Below are 21,730 nucleotides of genomic sequence, written 5' to 3' on the forward strand. Positions count from 1 at the left end.
GCCTTGCCACGGCGTTCCACGACTCCTAGTGCTTGCTGTCGGGCTCGGGACCGCGGTAGGGCGCACCAGCGGCCAACTCGCACATTAGGTAACTCCCGGCCGGATTTGCTTGCAGTGTTTCCCAGGCAGTCTGATACTGGTAGCGGTTCAAAGATGTTTTTTTTAAAAAAATCTTTAGCGGCTAAAGGATAGAACTGGTAACTGGAGCTCATTTGCTTTTTGTGTTTCCCAGGCAGCCTGTTCCTAGTAGAGGCTCGGTAAAGATTTTTATATCTGAATGAATATCCAGTGTGGTTAAGCGATAGAACTGGTAACTAAATTCCATCAAATACAAAGAAATACCTAAATTAATTTAGACCCCAGAGTTTTGTTTTAGAGGAAACTGCCTAAGTCAACAAATCTTAACATCTTTATTTTGAGTAAATAAACTATACCTAGCAAGACACATAAGTCAAATTTGACTTTATGGAGAGAAAGTAACTTGGGAACAAGTGAAAATATTTCAAAAAGATACACTGAGTGATTTGTATCTTTGAAGTGGGACAAGTGGAAGTATCTTTTCAAAAAGTAAAGAACAAAGCAGCCAGAGAAATGGCTCCATGGTTAAGAGGACTTGCTGCTCCTCCAGGAGACTTGGTACTGTTCCCGGCTCCCAGTGGTGGCAGCAGGTGATTCCAGTCCCAGGTGATCTGCTCCCCTCTTGTAGTTTCCTCTGACAATGTATGTGCATGATACACATACATTCTAGGAAGCCAAACACTTATACAGGCTTAACATTTTAAATTGTATTTCTTTCCTGGAGGCTGGCTGGGTACCACAGCTTGTATCTACTGTATACTGTATAGGGGGCAATACCGACTGATATTTTAATAGTCAATCTGCAAACTAAAAGTTCAGCTTTTGTTTCCCACAATAGAATAAAATTGTAAATCAGCAACAGAAACCTTACTACATTGTTTCAAATCCACTGAAAGGGAACTATAGTTAATCTGTTTGATAGTAAATAGTGAAAGTTAAAAAAAAAAAAAAAAGACATAGCCATCAGGAACACTTGAATGAAGGGCTGGGCAAGAGCCCAGAGGTTAAACACTGGCCAGTAATTACTAATCAACAGTCACCTGCTCATGTGCAAAAGGAACCACCCAGAAAGCAGAGCACTGACAATGTTTCTAAAAATTACCCTTGGTGAAGGGTAACCTGGCAACTCCCCTTGCTTCCAGCCACTAGAGAATGAAAAACGTGCCAGGAATGTGGTGAGTTTGATTCTGGGGGAACTGAAGTCACTCTGAGAGCTGCTTCTTGCTCCACTTTCATGCCACCGGGGTGCTATATGCAATGTGTGCTTATATTCCTAGATATATATCTGTCCTAGATATAATTAACAGCCTGAGGATGCACGCTATGAAACCGCGTCACAGGCCAGCAGTGGTCTCCTGCTGAGACTAAAGACAGGGTGGTGGTGCCTGACTTTACTCCCAACAGGTGGCAGAGGCAGGGAGACCTCTGAGTTTGAGGCCACCCAGGACTATAGCTACACAGAGAAACACTGTCTCCAAAAACTAAAACCAACCAAACAAAAGACCATCTATACTATTTCAGTGTTCAAAATGTAGCCCCTTGGGGGTGTGGCTTAGTGATACACCCAGGTGTGTGGAAAGGCTTTGGGCTCAATCCACAGCACCCCCTAAGAAAAAAAACTTTCTTGATAAAAGTCTGTATGTTAAACCTTTTACAATGTATTTTAAAGCCTTAAAATGAAAGTTTAAAAGGGCTTTCAACTTGAACATGTAATATATCAAGAAGCATCACTCTATTGCTATTAAAGCAAACATTTTTATCCTGTGTGAGACACAAAACATAATTTAAAAAATATAGAGTGATTTAGTGTCACATCTAAAAATGTACATGAAGCAGCTTTGAAAATGGAAGCTGAAGGGCTGGAGAAATTGCTCAGCAACACTTGCTGCTCTTGCAAAGGGCCTTGGTTTGATTCCCAGCATGCATGTCTGGCAACTCACAACTGCCCGAAACTCCAGTTTCAGGGAAACTGACATCCTTTTCTGAACTGTGGGACACCAGCATATACACATAAATATATATGACTTACATTCATTGAGTCCCCAGTCTACAAACATCTCTCTTGTTTTCATTAATCCTGAGCAATTTTATCTGATCCTTACCAGATTCTAATAAAAATCCCTGGATTAAGGGACCTATTTAAAAGTAATTTTCTAGTTTACAATAAATATTTCCTTCTGCTTTGAAACACTACACAGTTTTTATAATCAACAGCTCATGTTGGTGATATTTAGAGGCATCATTTAATAAAGGCTAACAAAGTACAAACCATATCTGTGAGGTGTCTAGTAAATGGAACATGGAAATTAAGTAGAACAAGGCAATGATACTTTATATACTTATACGTACAAGAATAAAATCACTACCTTACATTTAGACAGATTATTACCCATCTTAGCCAAGAGTCTATGAAGAACAACACACAAGCCCTGATTTTATAGCCTGGTCCAATATACCTAAAGAAGCATCCAGTAAAAGAGTTAAAGCTGCCGGGCGGTGGTGGTGCACGCCTTTAATCCCAGCACTTGGGAGGCAGAGGCAGGCAGATTTCTGCGTTTGAGGCCAGCCTGGTCTACAGAGTGAGTTCCAGGACACAGAGAAAGCCTGTCTCAAACAAACAAACAAACAACAAACAAAAAGAGTTAAAGCTAACTTCGTTACCTTGTTTTCTGGGAAGATCTGAGAGGTTACAGTTTCAAAGCAAAGGATAAAGAAAGGGCAAGTGGGAGAAGGAGAGAAAAGGACCAATGCTATTTGTCTTAATCAGCTTTAACTGTCAACTTGACACAACCTAGAAGCACAGGAGAAGGGAGTCTCAATTGAGAGAGCATCCAGATCAGAGTGCCTGAGGCAAGTCTGTGGTAGATCATCTCAGGCAATCTGATCAGAAGCACTATTCCCTGGGGAGGTGTCCCTGGCTTGTGTAAGCAGGCTAGCAAAACATCAGTCTATAAGTAAGCCAGCAAGCACCATTCCTCCATGGATCCTTCTTTCAGGCTTTCTTGCTTTGAATTCATGCCCTTAGTTCTCTCAATGATAAACTATGACCTGGGAGTATAAGATGAAAGAAACCCTTTTCTCCCCTAAGTTGTTTTTCATCAGTGTGTTAGCACTATAACAGGGAGGAATCTTGACCATTGTTCATATTACAACATTAATGTAAAAGGCAAGTTCCTTTGATCAAGAAGAGGCTTTTTAAAGATTTATTTCTATGTACATTGATGTTTTGCCTGCATGTATGTAGCTGTGAGCTGTCATGCGGATACTAGGACTAGAACCCCCATCTTTTGGAAGAACAGTCAGTGCTCTTAACTGCTGAGCCATCTCTCCAGCCCCAAGAAGCAGCTTTCTAAGTTATGATTCAGCAAACTTCTGTAGAATTTGTAGTCAGTACCCAATCCCTAATCTACCATATGACAAAAGACTAAACCTCTGAAACTGTAAGCAAGCCCCAATGAAATGCTTTCTCTTAGAAGAACTACTATGGTCATGGTATCTCTTCACAACAATAGGACATTGGCTAAGGCAGATACTGTGAGGACTCCACAAATATTTAACCAAGTCAGACCTTTATAAATCGATAGAGCTAGAAAACAAATTAGTTGTAGAAAGAGGACTGACTGGCTGGAGAAAGGTATTTTCCAAAGTGGAGGAAAGGGGTCAAAAAGTAGATTTTAATGAGGGTGTACAAAATTTTAAGGTTGCTAAGTGGAACAACAGGAGACTTGGAAGCTGAAGGGTTGACATAGTGGTAAAGAGCATGTATCATCCTTGCAGAGAACCCGAGTTTGGTGCCCGGCACCCACATAAAGACTCACAACTATCCATGACTCTAGTTTCAAGGGATCCTACACCCTCTTCTGACTCCATAGATACCAAGCACTCACATGGTATACATAAATAGATACATACATACACAGGCAAAAACTCATACACAAAAAATTTAAATCTAAAATAATTAAACAGGAGACTTTTGTAATATATAAATTATACTACTTCTTGGAAACCACTAATTTACTTTTCTGTCTGATGAACTTTATAATTGATATTTCCCACAAATGTACTCTTACTGCCTTTTGGCATATTGTGTCTGGCTCCTTTTATTTAGTGTGATGTTATAGAAATGCAGCTGGATAAATCTATAATCAAGAGTGCTTACTGTTCTTGTAAAAAACCAGAGTTTTATTTCCCATACCCACAAGCAGGTGGCTCACAACAGCCTGTAACTTCAGGCCCAAAGGATCCAAAACCCTCTTCTGGCTTTTGCAAGCACACAGATGCACATAGACACACACATAAATCTTTAAAAGTTTTACCCATCCATAAAAAAAAGTTTTACTCATCATTGCTAAGTGTTAGCTTCCAAATTTGAGCTATTATTAATAATGCTACTATCTTCTGTATATGTTTTTATTTATATATGAATTATAGATATGTTTTCATTTTTGACTCCTTTTCTCCCTTATTCTATTGAATTTCTAAATCTTCTAAATTCAGCCTCCAACATGTGTACATGAAGCAGAAGGCCACATGGAAGCTATGAAGTTTAATTTGGGGGAGGCAGTTGTACTGCTTTTTTTCCTAATCCTCATACCACTTTCTATCCCATCAATGATCTATGCAGGTCCCAGAGTCTTCTATCCCATCAATGATCTATGCAGGTACTTTCTATCCCATCAATGATCTATGCAGGTACCAGAGTCTTCTGTCCCATCAATGATCTATGCAGGTACTTTCTATCCCATCAATGATCTATGCAGGTACCAGAGTCTTCACATCCTTACTAATATGTGCTTTACTTTCCTTCAGATAATTATAGTCATCCCAGAGATACTCTAACCAAGCTGGCTAGGGAGACTAGCAATATTGGCAAGTTCTAGGTTTGAGTGAGATGCCCTATTTCAATAAATAAGGTGCAAGAGCAATTGAGAATAATTCCTGACACCAAACTTGGACCTCCACAGGCACTTGCCCACAAGTGCACACACATCCTTACACATGTGCCGAAACATGTAGCCATGCACACCATACAAATGTATGAAAACGGGAGGAAAGTTATCCTTAAAAGTGTGTCAGACTGTCACACGTGAGTTTCATTTCCATTTTCCTTACCACTTATGCTACTGAACACCTTTTCATGTGTTTTTATTCATTTATAACCCTGTGGGATAATGATACTGAAACTCTCTAGTTAGTTTTAGTTGGGCTTTTTATTTAATTTCATGTATTCCAAATACCCTAATATTAAGATTTTCAAATATTTTTCTTCTACTCTATGCGTTGTCTTTAGATTTCTTTTGATGACTGGATCCTAAATTTGATGAAGTGCAATTTGCTTGTGCCTTTGATGTTATATTTACAAAGTTATCACCTTTCTACAGTTTTTGGTCTCTAAAAATCAATCATCAGTAATAAAAACCAAGTCCCTTTGGAGAAATAGCTGATGCCAAGACCAGGCTAGGAAATGTACAAGATCTGCCAGAAGTAAATAATTATTGTTACTTACACAAATAATTATTGTTACTTATACAAACACACACACACACACACACTACACACAGCCTTCATTATGTATCAGAGCAACACAGGAGCCAATGAACAAGCTCTTGTGTCTACAGTGACATGAGCAACAGAATAATGTAGTACTGGATTGCATTCACAGTATAAAGTAAATGCCTTGAATGTACACTAGGTAACAAATCATTGGATACATTAGTATGAAAGAAGGAACTCCTAACTTGCTTTCTGTTACAGCTGGAAATTTGTTCCTCAGCTGGTAATGGAGAGACAGACTATGGAGTCTTTAGGAAAGGCCCTCAATGTAGGATATGTTACTCCTGCCTGATTCCTGTTTTGTTCTCTGCTTCATGGTCCACCATGATGAGAACAGCCTCCAGTCCCAGCCAGGCTCCCAATATGAACCAAGAGCTTCATGCCTTCTTGCCAAGGCGGACTAAATGCCTCTGATACTGGGCACCAAATAAATCTTTGCCTCTTAAGTTGTTTCTCTCTGGTATTGTGGGTGCAGCAATGCAAAGGTAACTAAAACCATGGATTTACCTTTCCCTGACCTCATCTAACCTTTCTTCACACATGTTCCAAGGCTCATCTGTGGTGTAGTGTGTGCTAACACTTGTTCTTTTTCTGCCCCACCAAGCCTAGCTGCTGCTGTACCACATTTTATCCATCACCCAGTTAATGAGCATTTGGATAGTGTCTTCCTCCTGGCTATTGTGAATAGCACCTTTGAGAATAATACAAGTTTTCATCTAAATACCTATTTCCAATTTTGGCTAGAAAATACAGGCACTAATCTTTAATTCAAAGAAAGAAATGGCCAGCTGTCTTAAAATCTCTAGCCATCTGACATTTTACTGAGAACCCATGAGGTCCCCAAATGGCAAGCCCAGGAAATTACAATTGGAGACAAAAATCACTTTTGATTTCTTTGCACAGAGAAGTGGGACAACAGTAAAACTCAGACCTTTTAACACCTATATCTAATTATTCCTTTCACATGTGCTATGAAGTGAAAACTACTAGGGAGAGAGGAAGGGAACCAGCAGGCAGGGGTGGCGTTATGGAGAAGGGCAATGAGGAGGGGGAACAGGTTAGAACGAAGTGTAATGACATATACATGTATATATACACACACATATGAACATACATACATACCATAAGAACCATTACTTTGAATGCTAACTTATAAAATTAATTTTCAGGAGAGTGATGGCTCAGAGAGCAAAGGCCCTTGCCAGCAAGCATGACATCTAGTTTGGGGTTTCATTCCCCAGAAGCCAGGCCTTAACTGAATGTCTCAAAAGAAAAACAACCGCTATCTAAACCTCACCCTGTCCACTCCCGCACTCATCACATCACAGTGGGTCTGGGGTTGTTTCTTTGCGCTTGAATGGGCTGTTTTGGTCTCCTGTCCCTGTCACACCTCTTGAAGCTCAAGTCTCGCCAAGCTTCTTGACTGGGCCAGCTCCCAGCTGAGAACGCTGCCTCTCACTTTCCCTCAGTCTACAGCTCTCCCCCAGACACGCAAGCCGCTGAAAGGCTCGTGACTAGGTCACTTAGATGAAGTGTGGCGGTGAGCAACCAGGCTCCCCTCGGGCGCACACAGGCTAGAGAACGCAGGCAGCCTCCCTGAGTTTCTCGTGGTAGCTCCGCCCCAGCCCCATACCACCACGCCCACTGGCGATAGAGTGGGAGGGATAAAGTGGGGCGTGACGTCACAGACACCGGCTTCCCATTGGGTCTCCGTGAGCGCCGGGGGCCGAAGGGCGTGTCCACCAGCGCTCATTGGCTGGGACGCGCAGGCCGGGAGGAGCCGACCGCGGGGCCGGGAGTGCGGCGGCGGCGGCGGCGGTAGCATGGGTCCTCGCCCGCGGCTTCGCTGAACCTCACTGGCCTGGGCTGCCCGCGGCGCCCGCAGCGGCGGCGTCATGAAAGGGGCCCTGGGGAGCCCGGTAGCCGCCGCGGGCGCCGCGATGCAGGAGACGTTCGGCTGCGTCGTGGCCAATCGCTTCCATCAGCTGCTGGACGACGAGTCGGACCCTTTCGACATCCTGCGGGAGGCCGAGCACCGGCGCCAGCAGCAGTTGCAGCGCAAGCGTCGCGATGAGGCGGCGGCGGCCAGCGGGGCCGGGCACCGTGGCGGCAGGAGCCCGGCTGTGGCCTCAGGACACAGGCCCGGCGCAGGCGGCCGCAGGGAGTCGCAGAAGGAGCGCAAGAGCCTCCCGGCGTCCGGCGCACAGCAGCCAGACAGCCCTGGGGGCCCGCAGCCGCCAGGTACGCCGTGGGCACCGAGGTCACCCCTCTAGCCGCTAGCTCGGGTCGCGGGGACGGGTCCCGCGTGGGCGAATCAGAGCTGGGTGTCCTTATGGGCGCAGGACCCGAGGTCATCCTTCCAGGGGCCACCCTTCAAGATAATAATCCTCTCGGGGTCACGTTTCCAGGGATCAATCACTCTCGGGAGCCACTTTTGAGGGATTATGACCCTCCAGGGCCATCCTCCTGGATATTCACTTTCCCCGGCCACCCTGTCTCAGTGGAGGGGTCAGGGTTTCACTCTCAGTGGACTCAGATGGGGGACAATGAGCAGAGCCGTGAATCTTGGTGGACAGAGGGCCTTTGGTTATTCTTGATGGGTCCCTGGATCTACGAGGAGGGATTAGGAATCACCCTCCCTCGGGGGTGGGGGTCGTCCCTATCCACCGGTTACGGGTGGGCCAAGCTGGAGGTCCTTGGTGGGCAAAAAAGGCATTGTGTGACTCTTCGGGGTCACCCTCCTGACATTCCTAGTTCCGTGGAGGAGCCTAGACTGATAGCCAGAGAGTTGCGCAGCTGGGATTCCCACATCTGCAGCTGGCTGCATCCTTCATCCTCTCTCCGGCCTCTGCGGGACTCAGCTCTGTAGGCGATGCACTGCTGAAACCTTCACAGAATCCCAAATTCTGGGCCTCGAAATCCAGGGAGGCCTGGGCACCCTTAGGTGTGGGAGCCCCGGGAAGGCAGACGTGAGCCCAGGGTGAGTGGGGTGGGCTTGAGGTTCCCGCTTCTCTGCGCATTAGCATTTTTCTCCGTCTTCATATGGTAGCCTCCAGGTGTTTTGCTGAATCCATTGTAGTTGGAACAAATAGTATATGTGGGACGTGAGATTTGTGATTGATTGAATACTGTTTTTTCTAGAAGTGGTTTTAACCTTTGCAAGCGGAATGCTCAAAGTTACCCTTCCTGCTTCAGCAGAAGGGGTCAACCCTCCGCTGGGTGCGCTGTCTGCGTGGGCGGCTGCTTCAGACTTCCTGGCTGTCACCTGAGCTGCGTCAAGGCTTTTGCAGCCTAGCTCTCGCCAAATGAATGCCCCATTTTCCCGTATTGATAGCCCTAAGATTGGCAAGAAGGGGTATTGAGATTAGAGTGTAGTTTGACCACGAGGTAGGCCAGTGTTCATGTGGGCATTATTGCCTAGTCCTTACTTGAGAAAAAAACTGTCCATTCCACCTCTTGCTTCACATTTGTGGCTTTAGCTGGTACAGCTAGGTAATGCTTACATTATCTATAAAGTTCATTTGAGACATTGGTTGAGATTCAGAAAATCATTAATGAAGATGGATACCTCAGTGAATTTAGGACTCCTTTTAAAATGGAAATGCACCATACTGTACATTTTGTATTGAGTTTCTCTTAAATGTATTTAGGAAAATGGGAAGTGAAGGAATTGAGAAAGACCAAACTTTTTACTATTTACTTTTTTACCAAGTGAAGATATACTAGCCTTTGGAAGCGTACCAGTTACTACTGTTAAAGTGTTGTTGGTTTTGCTTGTTTGTTTGTTTTGTTTTTTTGAGATGGGATTTCTCTGTGCTGTTCTGGGACTCTCTTTATAGAGCAATCTATCCTCCAACTCACAGAGATATTCTTGGACCTGTCTCCCAAGAGCTGAGATTTCTGAGTGCTGACATTAAAGGTGTGTACCACCACACCTGACTGAAATGTTGATTTTTTTTTAGCCTTTTTAAAATTAAAAATATTTTTGTTATGATGAACCCAGGATTTTATTCATGTTGTGCAAGTGATCTACTATGAGCTCTTATTACAGAAATTTCAAGCAATCTAAAAATGTATGAAGTTAAGTTAGCAGAAGGGTCCCCTACTTTTCTTATGATTAACACTATGCATTTATATACATATATTTGTGTAATGAAAGCACAGTGTAGGGTTGGGAAGATAGATCAATTAGAAAAACATTTGTCTTGAAAACGTGAGGATCTGTTATCCTTGCCTGAATCCATGAGCAACAATTCCAGAGAGACACCATCTCAGAAAAGTAAGATGGGCTGCTCGGAGGTGAACACTCAGGGTTTTGCTCTGGCTTCTGTACTGACAGGCACACTTGCACATGCATACATACTTGGTACATACATGCACACAGGTCAGTGCTGTTTCTTTTTCTTTTTTCTTTTTTTGCAATATACTCTCTACTTGGAATTCTAAGCTATATACTTAGAACTTTCTTTTTTAGTTCACAGTGTAGGCATTCTGACTTGAGACGGGGGTTTCTCTGTGTAGCCCTGGCTGTCCTGGAACTCACTCTGTAGACCAGGCTGGCCTTGAACTCAGAAATCTGCCTGCCTCTGCCTCCCAAGTGCTGGGATTAAAGGCGTGTGCCACCACTGCCCCGCAGGCATTCTGGCTTTTGAAACCTAGTTGATGTTAGAATTTTGTAACAAGATTTCTTTTTTCAAGTGTGCATGACTTTAACACCTGTAGCTCCTGTTCTAAATATACCTGGTGGACTACAGAGAGACTCCACAGGCTTTGTGAGCACTAACTGACATGAAAGACCAGGCTTTTCTGCAGTCAGAAAAAAATTAAATGTTGCATGTCCTGAATGAATGTGTAGTGTAGACAAAGACCTTGCACATTTGCTGTGTAACAGAAACAGTTACTGATCTCAAAATGGTGTGGAAGTCATTGTTTTTCCTATGGAAATATATTTATTTTAGTGTCTATGTCTTTCTAATGATAACCCTTGGATGAGCCTTGCCCAAGAATAAATTCGTTCTTGAATCATCTGATTCATTCTTGTTTCCCTAGACTTTCAAGGTTATGGTGAATAAGCCAACATTCAGCTTTGTCTTATAGGAAATCTTACTATAAATGTTACTGTATTCTGTTTACTCTCTGGGCTTTAGTTTAGAAGTGATCAGACCATATAGACTAGATCTTTCCTGGGAAGGGCTGGGAAATACAGCATCTGTATCACCTATTCTAATCCAGCGCAGAGAAGCTAAGTCCAGTTGCATTTTGATCTCTTAGAACCAAGTTGTGGAGGAATAAAAATCTGTCCCTGATTACTTTGTTTTGGGGTTTTAGAAAAATGTAATGTTTGCAAAGTACTCATAATGATTATAATAAATTGCATCTAACAGTTTCATTTCATACACAGGAGCCCTGGAAGAGATTTTACTTAATTGATATAATTAGGAATAATTTAGAGAAAGCAGAAAGAACTGAGAAAAAACACTTAAGCAACTCTGTGGCTGAATACATAGTTAAAGATACATAGTTAAAGAAATGGAGTTGTAAGTAGGAAATCAGAAGTTAATTCAAATAATAGTTCTTTTCTTAAAAGGAAAGACTTAGGGGCTGGAGAGATGACTCAGTGGTTAAGAGCACTGGCTGCTCTTCCAAAGGTCCTGAGTTCAATTCCCAGCAACCACATGGTGGCTCACAACCATCTGTAATGGAATCTGATGTCCTCTTCTGGTGTGTCTGAAGACAGTGACAGTGTACTCATACATAAAATCAATTTATTTAAAAAGAAAGGCTTGGTTTTTTTTTAAATGTGTAAACATGTTTGCCTACATATGTGTATATGTACAATATAATGCCCACAGAGGCTAGAAGAAGGTATCAGATCCCCAGAACTGAAATTACAGATGGCTGTGAGCTACCATGTGGTTGCTGGGAGCTAAACTCAGGTCCTCAGAGTGCTTAACTACTGGCCATTTCTCCAGCCCCAATAGTTATTTTCTAAAATACATTTTTATTTAATGTGTAGGAGTTGTCTTAGGGTTTCTATTTTTGCACAAAATATCATGACTAAGAAGCAAGTTGGGGAGGAAAGGGTTTATTCAGCTTACAGTTCCACATTGCTGTTCATCACCAAAGGAAGTCAGGACAGGAACTCACACAGGGCAGGAACTTGGAGGAAGGAGCTGATGCAGAGGCCATGGAGGGGTGCTGCTTACTGGCTTACTTGCTCAGCTTGCTTTCTTATAGAACCCAGGACTACTATACTATACCCCAGAGATGGCACCACCCACAATGGCCCCTCCCACCTCTGATCACTAATTGAGAAAATGCCTTACAGCTGTATTTCATGGAGGCATTTCCTCAAGGGAGGCTCCTTTCTCTGTGATAACTCCAGCTTGTGTCAAGTTGACACACAAAACCAGCCAGAACATGAGTGTTTGCCTGTATGTATGTATGTGTACCACATGACACACGTCATGTCGGTGTGAGCTCCCATCTTCTGTAAGAGCAGCCAGTCCTCTTAATAGGTGAGCCGTTTCTGCAGCCCTGAGATTTCTTTTTCATACCGAGAAGTGGGAACGAGTGCTGATGACTACGATGTCTTAGACCTTTTTACATTTTCAGTTTGCTAATTTCCAGAATGATAATTTATCCCTTGTATTTCAAAAACCTCTTCCAATATTTTTAGATTAAAAATTTTGAGAATTCCATATATGAATATCATATTTACATAATCTCCTCTTTTCTTCCCTGTGCCCTTAACCCTGCTGAGATTTATGACCTCTTCTGTATTTTACATACACATACACACACACACACACACACACACATATACACACATACACACGTACACACACATATACACACATACACACACATACACACACATACATACACATACACCCACACATACACACACACACATAGACACACACACATATACACACACACTTGCTCTACTAAATCTATTTACTGTTGCTCAAATGTACTTGTATTTAGGGCTGGCCACTTAGGATTGAATAACCTATCAAGGGGGCTTGTCTCTAGAGAAAACTGATTCCTGCTCTCTCAGAGGCAATTGCTTGCCTGTAGTTCTTCATCTAGGAGTCGGGCTTTATGAGATTTCCACCATTGGCATGTCATTTGGGTGTCATTATGCAACTCTTGGGTAAACTTCATGGGTACAGCATCCCTATCGTGTCTAGAAGACTACAGCAGAGACCCTAGTCCTCTGGTTCCAGTCTTTCCACCTCTAATGGAATATTCCCTTAGCCTTAGATTTTGGGGTCACCTCTTCCAGTTTTGAGAGAGAGAGAGAGAGAGCGCGCGCGAGAGGTGTATTGTATATGTGGGTATGTGTGTGTGAGAAAGAGAGAGTGTGTGTGTGTGTGAGCAAGAGGTCAATGGTATCTTTTGTCACTTTTCACCTTATTTTTATGAGACAGGATCTTTTTAAAAAATTTACTGATTTATTTTTATTTCACATGCATTGGTGTTTTGCTTGCATGTACATCAGTGTGGAGGTGTCAGATCCCTTAAGTTGTGAGCTGTCACATGGGTGCTGGGAATTGAACCCAGGTCCTCTGGAAGAGCATCCCATGCTCCCAACAACTGTCCCATCCCTCCAGCCCACTAGAGACATGGCCTTTCAGTAAACCCAGAGTTTACCATGCGTCTAGAGGCTGTGGATTCTCTCTGCCCCCTGAGAGTTGGTGTTAAAGGCATGCTTCCTCACCCTTGGCTTTTCTGTAGGTGAGGTTCTGGGGATTTGAACTAAGGTCCTCATACTTGCACAACAAGCACTTTGTCCACTGAGCTATCTCTCTAGCACTCATTTTTGGTTTCTTGATAATGTAAGTTTTTCCAAAAAAGCTGTAGTTATGGTATCTTTTGATGTTCTAAGCATACCACAAACTTATACTGTCAGCTCACTTAGTAATACAAACTGAATTTAAATACTTTGTCATGTGATATGGAAAACATTAGGCTTCCAGGCCTAACGTTGTATATCTTTAATCCCAGTACTAAGAGGAAGGTAGATTTCTTGTGAGTTTGAGACCAGCCTGATCTACATAGGGAGTTCCAGGCCAGGCAGGAACCACAGTGAAACCCTGTCTCAGAGAGACAGAAACTGAGTTTAGGTTTGTGGTGTAGTTTATCACACTCAAAAACTACTCTGCATAAAAATTAATAAGAGGTATAGTTTTGTGTTAATGATATCACAGACATGATTAGTGCCTCAAAATAAGAACTGATAATGTATATAAATTCTAGACTTTAAAGAATAAGTAGGAAATACTGTGCAAATATATATGTGCCTGTATCTCCTAAGAGTGTGTATATATATGCACACACACTCAGATGAGTGTATCTATGCTGTCTATGAGAAGAACATAACAGTTAAATATATATCCATTTGAAGACATTAAACCTTTTGTAACTATAAATCAATGTGAATAAGTTCTGCTAAGAAAGTGAAAGCCATTGGACTAGAAGCTGCCTGCACATAGTGTTTTGGGGACTGTAAGAAGTGGTGAAGCTCTGCACAACATACTACAATGTCAGATAGCTCAAAACTTGTGAGTTTAAAAAAGCTGAGAACAGGGCCGGGCAGTGGTGGTGCACCCCTTTGATCTCAGTAATCAGGAGGCAGGGGCAGGTGGATCTCTGAGTTCCAGGACAGCCAGGGTTATGTAGAAACACAGTCTTGAAAAACAAAAAACAACACAAAAAGTAGAAAAGAGAAAAAGGGGAGAGGGAAAGGAGTCGGCAGCAGCCCTGCTCCAGCCGAGCTGGATCCTCAGTGAACAAAAGGCCTGTGTCTTAGAGTTTCACCAGAACACCATGACCACAAAGCAAGCTGGGGAGGAAAGGGTTTACTTGGCTTAGTCTTCAGATCACTGCCCATCATTGGAAGAAGTCAAGACTGGAACTTAAGCAGGACTGGGACCTGGAGGGCAGGAGCTGATGCGCGTGGAGGCCATGGAGGATGCTCCTTACTTAAGGCTTGCTCAGCCTGCTTTCTTATAGAACCCAGGCCCTCCAGCCCAGGGAGGGCAGCACTCTCCATGGGCTTCATTGATCACTAATTGAGAAAATGCCTCACAGCTGGATCTCATTTCCTTACAGCTGGAGGCATTTCTCAACTGAGGCTCCTTTGATGCCTCTAGCTTGTGTCAAATTGACACACAAAACCAGTCAGTCCACCCTATTTCAGTAATGGCTGCCTCATAAATGGGTCAGGGAATGTTTGAAATGGGTGGTGTCACATATGTAAGTTTATAAATGTGACCCGTGTTTTAAAAGCAGGAAAATCTACACAATCGTTCATGCCCCTGTGTGAAAACAAACATTTCATGTTAGATGACAGGCCCTAATCGCCCTTGGTTTGTTGGTAGCTGGGATTCTTTTTTATTTTGGTTGAAGGGGGGTTGGTTGGTTGGTTGGTTGGCTTTGGTTTTTCAAGGCCTGGTTTTTCTGTGTAGTCCTGACGCCCTGGAACTCACTCAGAGATCCATCTGCCTCTGTCTCCTGAGGCCTGGGATAAAAGGCATGGGCCACCAAGCGTGGCCACAGCTGGGATTCTAAAAGTGTAGTCTGAGGCGTGGCCTTTATTAATTTCCTTAGATGAACTTGATCACTATGACTTGTCAAGCTGTTTGTGAAATATACCTAACAGTAGTTACAGAGGCACTGAAAAAAAAAAAGTAAAACTAGCCACACATGGTTCAAGGCTGGCCTAGGCTCTAAATCTGTATTGGTTAACCCTGTCATCTCTAGTAAAGTCTTATTGATAATTAGCAGACAAGGCAGCAGTAGGCAGTGACCATTTCTCTCTGCAATCCCCGCTTTCCAGTGACTTTGGTTTCTGGTAGAAAAATCTAAACCCTGTGCCCACCCTGTACCCATGCTGCTTGGCTGTGTTCCAGCTTTGCTCTGACTCTCCTGGCAGGCCAGAAGCGGACTCCTAGAAGAGGGGAGCAGCAAGGATGGAATGACAACAGGGGGACAGACGTGGTGCTTGACAGAGCAGAGCGAAGGTCCTACAGGGAATATCGGCCCTATGACACTGAGAGACAGGCCGACTTGACAGCGGAGAAGTTTACTGACGAAAAGTACGTACCTCAGTGCTCCATTAAGGTGGCCGGGGCCCCTGAGGTTTCCTGATCACTACTAGGCTTTCTGACATTTCTGTGGTGGTGTCCTAAGAATAATTTGCTGAGCTAAATTGCAAGTCGTGTTACCTTCAATAGAACATGAAGGCTCTGCCATTTACTTCTTAGTTTGGGAAATGATTACACAATTAAAAATTAACTGTGGGCTTGGGGTATAGCTCAGGGGTTGACCACTTGCCTACCATACACAGAGTTAAAGAACAGAAGTATTTGGGGGTATGTATGGAAAACCTTTTTTATTTTTATTTTATGTATGTGCGTATTTTGCTGGCGTATATGTATGTACACCACACGAGTGCCTGGTGCCCATGGAGGCCAGAAGCCGGCGTCACATCCCCTGGAACTAGAGATACAGATGGTTACAAGCCACCATGTGGGTGCTGAAAATCAAACTCAGGTCATTTGGAAGAGTAGCCAGTAATTTTAACCACTGAGCCATCTGTCCAGGCCCTGAAACCCCCTCATTTAAAACACACACAATTATGTTAAACAGATTAAAAAATTCTTTGGAAGTTAGATTAGGAAACTAATTTTGGGCTTAGGGATATAATCACGATGAGGTTTAGCAGCTGTCCCATGACCTCCTCATGTACACTATGGTGTTCACGCACACACATAATAAATAAAAAGAAAACGTGAAAAGACAAAACCAAAACCAAAGAGGCCGGGGGCATCTGCTTCTCAGGCTCTTGGACATCCAGGTGCCGCTGGAAGCTTTGGAAGAGCTAAGAACAGAGTCGGGGTTGAGAAACTCAGGCTGGATCTAGCCCAGGGGGGTGGGCTGGGGTGGGGAGCTTTGGTTGGTCCCACAGGGATGAGTCCTTGGCAGTTGTGGCAGGGAGCTAAGAGGCCTTCTACATGAGACTAGATAGTGGCTCTATGGGTGAAGGTTTTTTTCTCCATGGCTCCCCATGGCGGATCCTGATGAGAAGAGGCAGTTCATGGTTTTAAGGCATTTAATGTCATGGTGGAAAGTGGATGTGTAAAACCATACCCCACTTCTCAGGTTGGGCCTTTTGCAGAGAGGAGTGTCTAGGAAGGAAAACTTATTGGCTAAGCCCTCCAGGCCTCTGTGTACCTCATGAGCATGGAGAACTGTCTTGAGCCTATGTGACTACACGTTCTCTACATGTGGAGGGGCTCGGGGTGTTGCCCTTGCATGACTGATGGCCACAAATCTATTGGGGGCTGCGGCTAGTGATAGGCCTGGTGCCCAGGAGCAGGCAAAGCTCCCACCATCCCTTCAGGGTCTCCAGGGACCACACTACCTTCTGTGGTCCCACGCTTTTGAAACCTCAAGGGCCACACCTTCTAAACCTTCCCATACCTTTTACTTCTCCCCAACATGTTCCACCAACTAAGGACCAACTATTCAAACATATGACCCTATAGGGCCATTTTCATTTAAACTATCACAGATCAGGTAGTGCATACATACTGACCACTCTATACGCTTTCATTTCTCCTTGACACATATGAGGGTTTCCCGCTGTGACGAGCAGTGTTTGCTCGGTGTTTCTAGTTGTGTTATTAATGCACATGATGGAAGACCTGTACTCAGTGGCTGTATTGTGACCCATTATCTGGATGTGTCATGTGTGACACTTGCTTAGTGCCATTGGGCCTGTGCTTGGCTCAGTTTCATAAGATTGAGTGGGCACTGTTTGTATAAAAACAGACAAAATCGGGGTCAGGAGCTTTAGAGCCATAGTGACTAACCACTGTTGTTGGTTTAGTTTGTCACTAAACTGTGATAGCATTTCCCACACCATTTTTTGCAAACTGGGCTGTAATCTGGGTTGATTTTTTTGTTGTTGTGTTTTGCTTATTTGAATTAAAATGCACTCACTTTTAATTTTTGTTTGTTTGTTTGTTTTCAAGACAGGGTTTCTCTGTACATCTCTGGCTTTCCCTGGAACTCGATCTGTAGACCAGGCTGGTCTCAAGAGATCCACCTACCTCAGCCTCCTGAGCACTGGGATCAAAGGCGTGCGCCGCCGCCACCACCACCCGGCTACTTTGAATTTCTTGATACAAGTTACTGGACAGAATTACAAAATCGTTATTGCCAAAGAATCTAAATTCAGCCCTGCCAACTTACAGATGAAAAACAGAGACAGAGAGTTGGAGTGGCTCTGGTCTAGGCTAGTTTGACAAGGATGTTGACTCTGTCCAGGCAAAACGTGTTTTCCCTCAAGCCACATCCTAAGTGTGAGGGGTTGACTGAACCAGGATCAGATGCAGAGAACAGTCATGTCATGTTGATGTGCGTGGATCTCGGATGCAGATGTGCCTTTCCTCTCAGCCCAAGCAGTAACTTTCCACTGGGCCTCTAATGAACTTAACTGAACTCCCTGTACATACACTTATTAAGAACTTAGTGTGTCAGGCTGCAGAGATAGCTCGGCTGCTAAGAGGACTTGCTGCTCTTCCACAGGACCTGAGTTTGGTTTCCGGCACACTTACCAAGCAGCTCACAATTGCTTGTAACTCCAGCTCCAGGGGATCTGACGCCCTCTCCTGGCCTCCAAGGGCTCACATAGGCATGTTTACATATATAGAGACTCACACAGGCATATACAGAAACTAAAATAAGTCTTAAGAACACCAAAGTCTTCACTGCCTTTGTGTGATGACGTCACAGGTAGAAGGTTCCAAATACCACGTATTTACGAGAGAGATTTGGAAGGACAAGATTTAAAATGAAAGCACTTCTCTTATACAGAATATTCCCAAATTAAACATTTAGTACGGAGACAGGAAAGAACCTTCACATTTAACTAACACGGTCATTGTATATAAATGAGGAAATTGGGCTCTACGGAGTGAAGACCGTGGTCCTACCAGGTAAGAACAAGGGCCCTGCTCCCTGCCTGGCACCTGTGTGTCCGCTGGCAAATCCCTGTCTATGCTGCTTCGGGTTCCCGTCTCTTTAGCAGCAGTTCTGTGCACCAAACTTGGTTGTGAGACTTCAGGTGCTGTATGTCCAGTGCTCAGAACAGTGTCAGGAACAGGATGGTCAGTGGTTAACTGTTAGTCTAGTCTAAAAGCTACCATGCTTTCTGAAAAACTACAGCCATGACTGCCTTCTAGTTTGGTTTTTTTTTTGTTTTTGTTTTATTTTCAAAATGGCTTTAGACCTTTTAAGTGCATCTCACCACACTCTACGATGCCCATCTCTTCTCAGACCAGTTGACAGGTTTGATCGGGACAGACCACTGAGAGGACGTGGAGGCCCCAGAGGAGGCCTGAGGAACAGAGGCCGGGGCGGTCCCGGGAACAGAGCTTTTGACTCCTTTGACCAAAGAGGGAAACGAGATTTTGAAAGATACAGTAGCAATGATAGGTAAGCTCCCTTGCCTGTGCTGTCTCCACTTCCGATTTTGTGTCTGTTGACGACCAACTTCATACGAGTGTGCCGTTGTTCCTGTGGAGCAGGATTTTTTTAAAGATTTACTTTTTAAAATATGACTTGTATCTGTGTGTGATGTGTGCGGGTAGGTGGGTGAGTGGGTTCAGGCTACAGTGTGCATGAGCTGTGCCTACAGAGGCCAGGTGATGATGTCGGATCCCCTTGTGCCAGAGTTACAGACAGTTGTATGCTGTCTGACGTGAGAGCCGAAGTTAAGCTCTGCAGACCCTGGGGCAGGGTTCTCTGACTGGGAGACTGACTGATGAGGAGCAGCCTTCGCCTCACGTGAACATGGATTTTCTGTCTCTGCAGAGCACACAGAATGGAGGACAGTATGGGTAGCTGTGGCGTTCGCCCCTGGGGATCAGGTAAAGACACTAGGTAAGGCACAGGGATGTTCCCTCTGAGAGCCTGCCGTGGAGTGGGAGTCTCTGAACCCACTAAAAATGTTCTCTCTGCTTGTGTTTGTCAAGTAGGAAGTGATGTGGGTTGTGGTTTAGTGAGGCTGACTTTGTGCGCATGTGTGTGTATGTTCATACATACCTGGGATTGACTGAATCAGGAGAAAGCTTTTTTTGTTTGTTTTTTGTTTTTGTTTTTGTTTTATCGAGACAGGGTTTCTCTGTGTAGCCCTGGCTGTCCTGGAACTCACTCTGTAGACCAGGCTGGCCTCGAACTCAGAAATATGCCTGCTTCTGCCTCCCAAGTGCTGGGATTAAAGGTGTGTGCCACCACTGCCCCACTAGGAGAAAGCTTTTTAAAACATAGTTATGTTGTATTTAGACTCAAAACTGTTTTTAAAAGTCTATTTGCTAAAACAATGAGAGCAAAATAACTTGCTTATGCACTTATTTTTTAAATTTTATTTATGAATCTCACAGCATAGCCTGGCTAGTCTGGAACTCATTATGTAGACCAGGCTAGTCTGAAACTCATTATATAGGCCAGGCTAGTCTAGAAATCATGGAGATCATCCTGCCTCTACCTCCCAATCAAAGCATATGTCCCCACACCAAGCCCCTGGGTCTGGTCTATTATTTTCTCTTAATTTTAGCTAAGTAATACTTGATAGATGGCCACGTATATGTTCATTATTTTAAGCATATAATGTGGCACATTTGCACATCTCAGAATGTTTTTTTTTTTTTTTTTGAGACAGGGTCTCACTGGCCCATATTGTCAGTGAACTCACTACTTCTGCTCATAAAATAAACCTCAAAAAAAGTTAAAAGATAGAATTCTTGCCAGGCATGGTGGCACACACCTTTGATCCCAAGCACTTGGAGGAGGAAGCACTGCAGAGGGAGGTAGATTACTCTGTGAGTTTGAAACTATCCTGCTGTATACAGTGAGTTCTAAGCCCAAAGGACTACACATTGATTGAGACCTTTCCTCAAAAAAAAAAAAAAAAAAAAAAAAAAAAAAAAAACCAAAAAGCTGGAATTCTCCAGTATAATAAGAGTTTGGATTCCCCCTCCCCCAATTATTACCGTCTCTTTTTAATTTTCATGTACTTACTTTTGGCATTTTTGAAATAACATATTTTTTAAGCATCCCTGACCCCTTCCTTTCTCTGAGATGTGGATGTAGTCCCTTCAAGGGTTTTCCCTTAAGAAGCAGGGCCTAAAATGTGTTTCCTTGGCCTTAACTAGACAAGGGCGTCAGAGAACATGAGACTTGTGTGGATGATGGATGCTCTTGATGCTTTTCAGTGATACAGAGCCACCTGCACCCATGGAAGAGACTTCGATGATGGAGGAGTGCCAGAGCGCCCTGGACGAGGAGGCCGCAGCCAAGTAGGGAGCTGCTGCTGATGCTTATGGGTTATCTTTCCTAAAGACTCTCTCTCTCTGCAAGATTGGGCATGATGTTTATTGAACACAAAGTCGTGTGAGTGTGTATGTGTGTGTGTGTGTGGGTTTATGTGAATGTGGAAGCCAGAGCAAGATACCAGGTATCTTTTTTTTTTAATTTAATCTTTTATTTATTAATTTATGAATCTCACAGCATAGCCTGGCTAGTCTGGAACTCATTATATAGACCAGGCTAGTCTGAAACTCATTATATAGACCAGGCTAGTCCCTCCCAGGCCACCCTCCGACTGTTCCACATTCCATACCTCCTCCCCGCCCCTGTCTCCATGAGGATGTCCTCACCCCCACCCCCAGGTATCTTATGTATGGTTCTCTACCTTATTGCCTTGAGAGAGGGTCCCTCATAAAAGGAAAGCTCACTATCTCAAGCTAAGCTGACTAGCCAGTGAGCTCTTAGGCCCCTCCTATCTCCACTCCCCAGGGCTGGCTTTTTACGTGGGTGTTGGACATTCACACTCTGTCCTTCAAGTACTTCTTCAAGTACTCTCAAAAAAAGACAGAGTCTCTTTATGTACCTCTTTATGTAACTCTCAGTATGTAGACCAGGCCAGCCTCGAACTCACAAAGCTCCACTTGCCTCTGCCCACCTAGTACTGGGATGAAAGGTGTGTACCACCATACCCAGCTGAAGCAAGCATTCTTTTTTT

The 21,730-nt window shown here is 43.8% G+C and overlaps 1 protein-coding gene across 1 annotated transcript in view; it reads left to right on the forward strand.

Moving 5' to 3' along the window:
- The first annotated feature begins 7,344 nt into the window (after nucleotides 1–7,344).
- The window catches only part of Habp4 (hyaluronan binding protein 4), a 72,072-nt gene continuing 57,686 nt past the window's right edge, over nucleotides 7,345–21,730 (forward strand). Inside the window, exons 1-5 of the mRNA XM_031358734.1 lie at nucleotides 7,345–7,872; nucleotides 15,575–15,737; nucleotides 18,985–19,143; nucleotides 19,522–19,590; nucleotides 20,922–21,005. Coding sequence (XP_031214594.1) covers nucleotides 7,527–7,872; nucleotides 15,575–15,737; nucleotides 18,985–19,143; nucleotides 19,522–19,590; nucleotides 20,922–21,005 — 821 coding nt within the window. The 5' untranslated portion in view covers nucleotides 7,345–7,526. The remainder of the gene's footprint in view (nucleotides 7,873–15,574; nucleotides 15,738–18,984; nucleotides 19,144–19,521; nucleotides 19,591–20,921; nucleotides 21,006–21,730) is intronic.

The sequence above is a fragment of the Mastomys coucha genome, unplaced genomic scaffold (assembly GCF_008632895.1).
Source record: "Mastomys coucha isolate ucsf_1 unplaced genomic scaffold, UCSF_Mcou_1 pScaffold7, whole genome shotgun sequence".
Classification (NCBI taxonomy): Eukaryota; Metazoa; Chordata; class Mammalia; order Rodentia; family Muridae; genus Mastomys; species Mastomys coucha.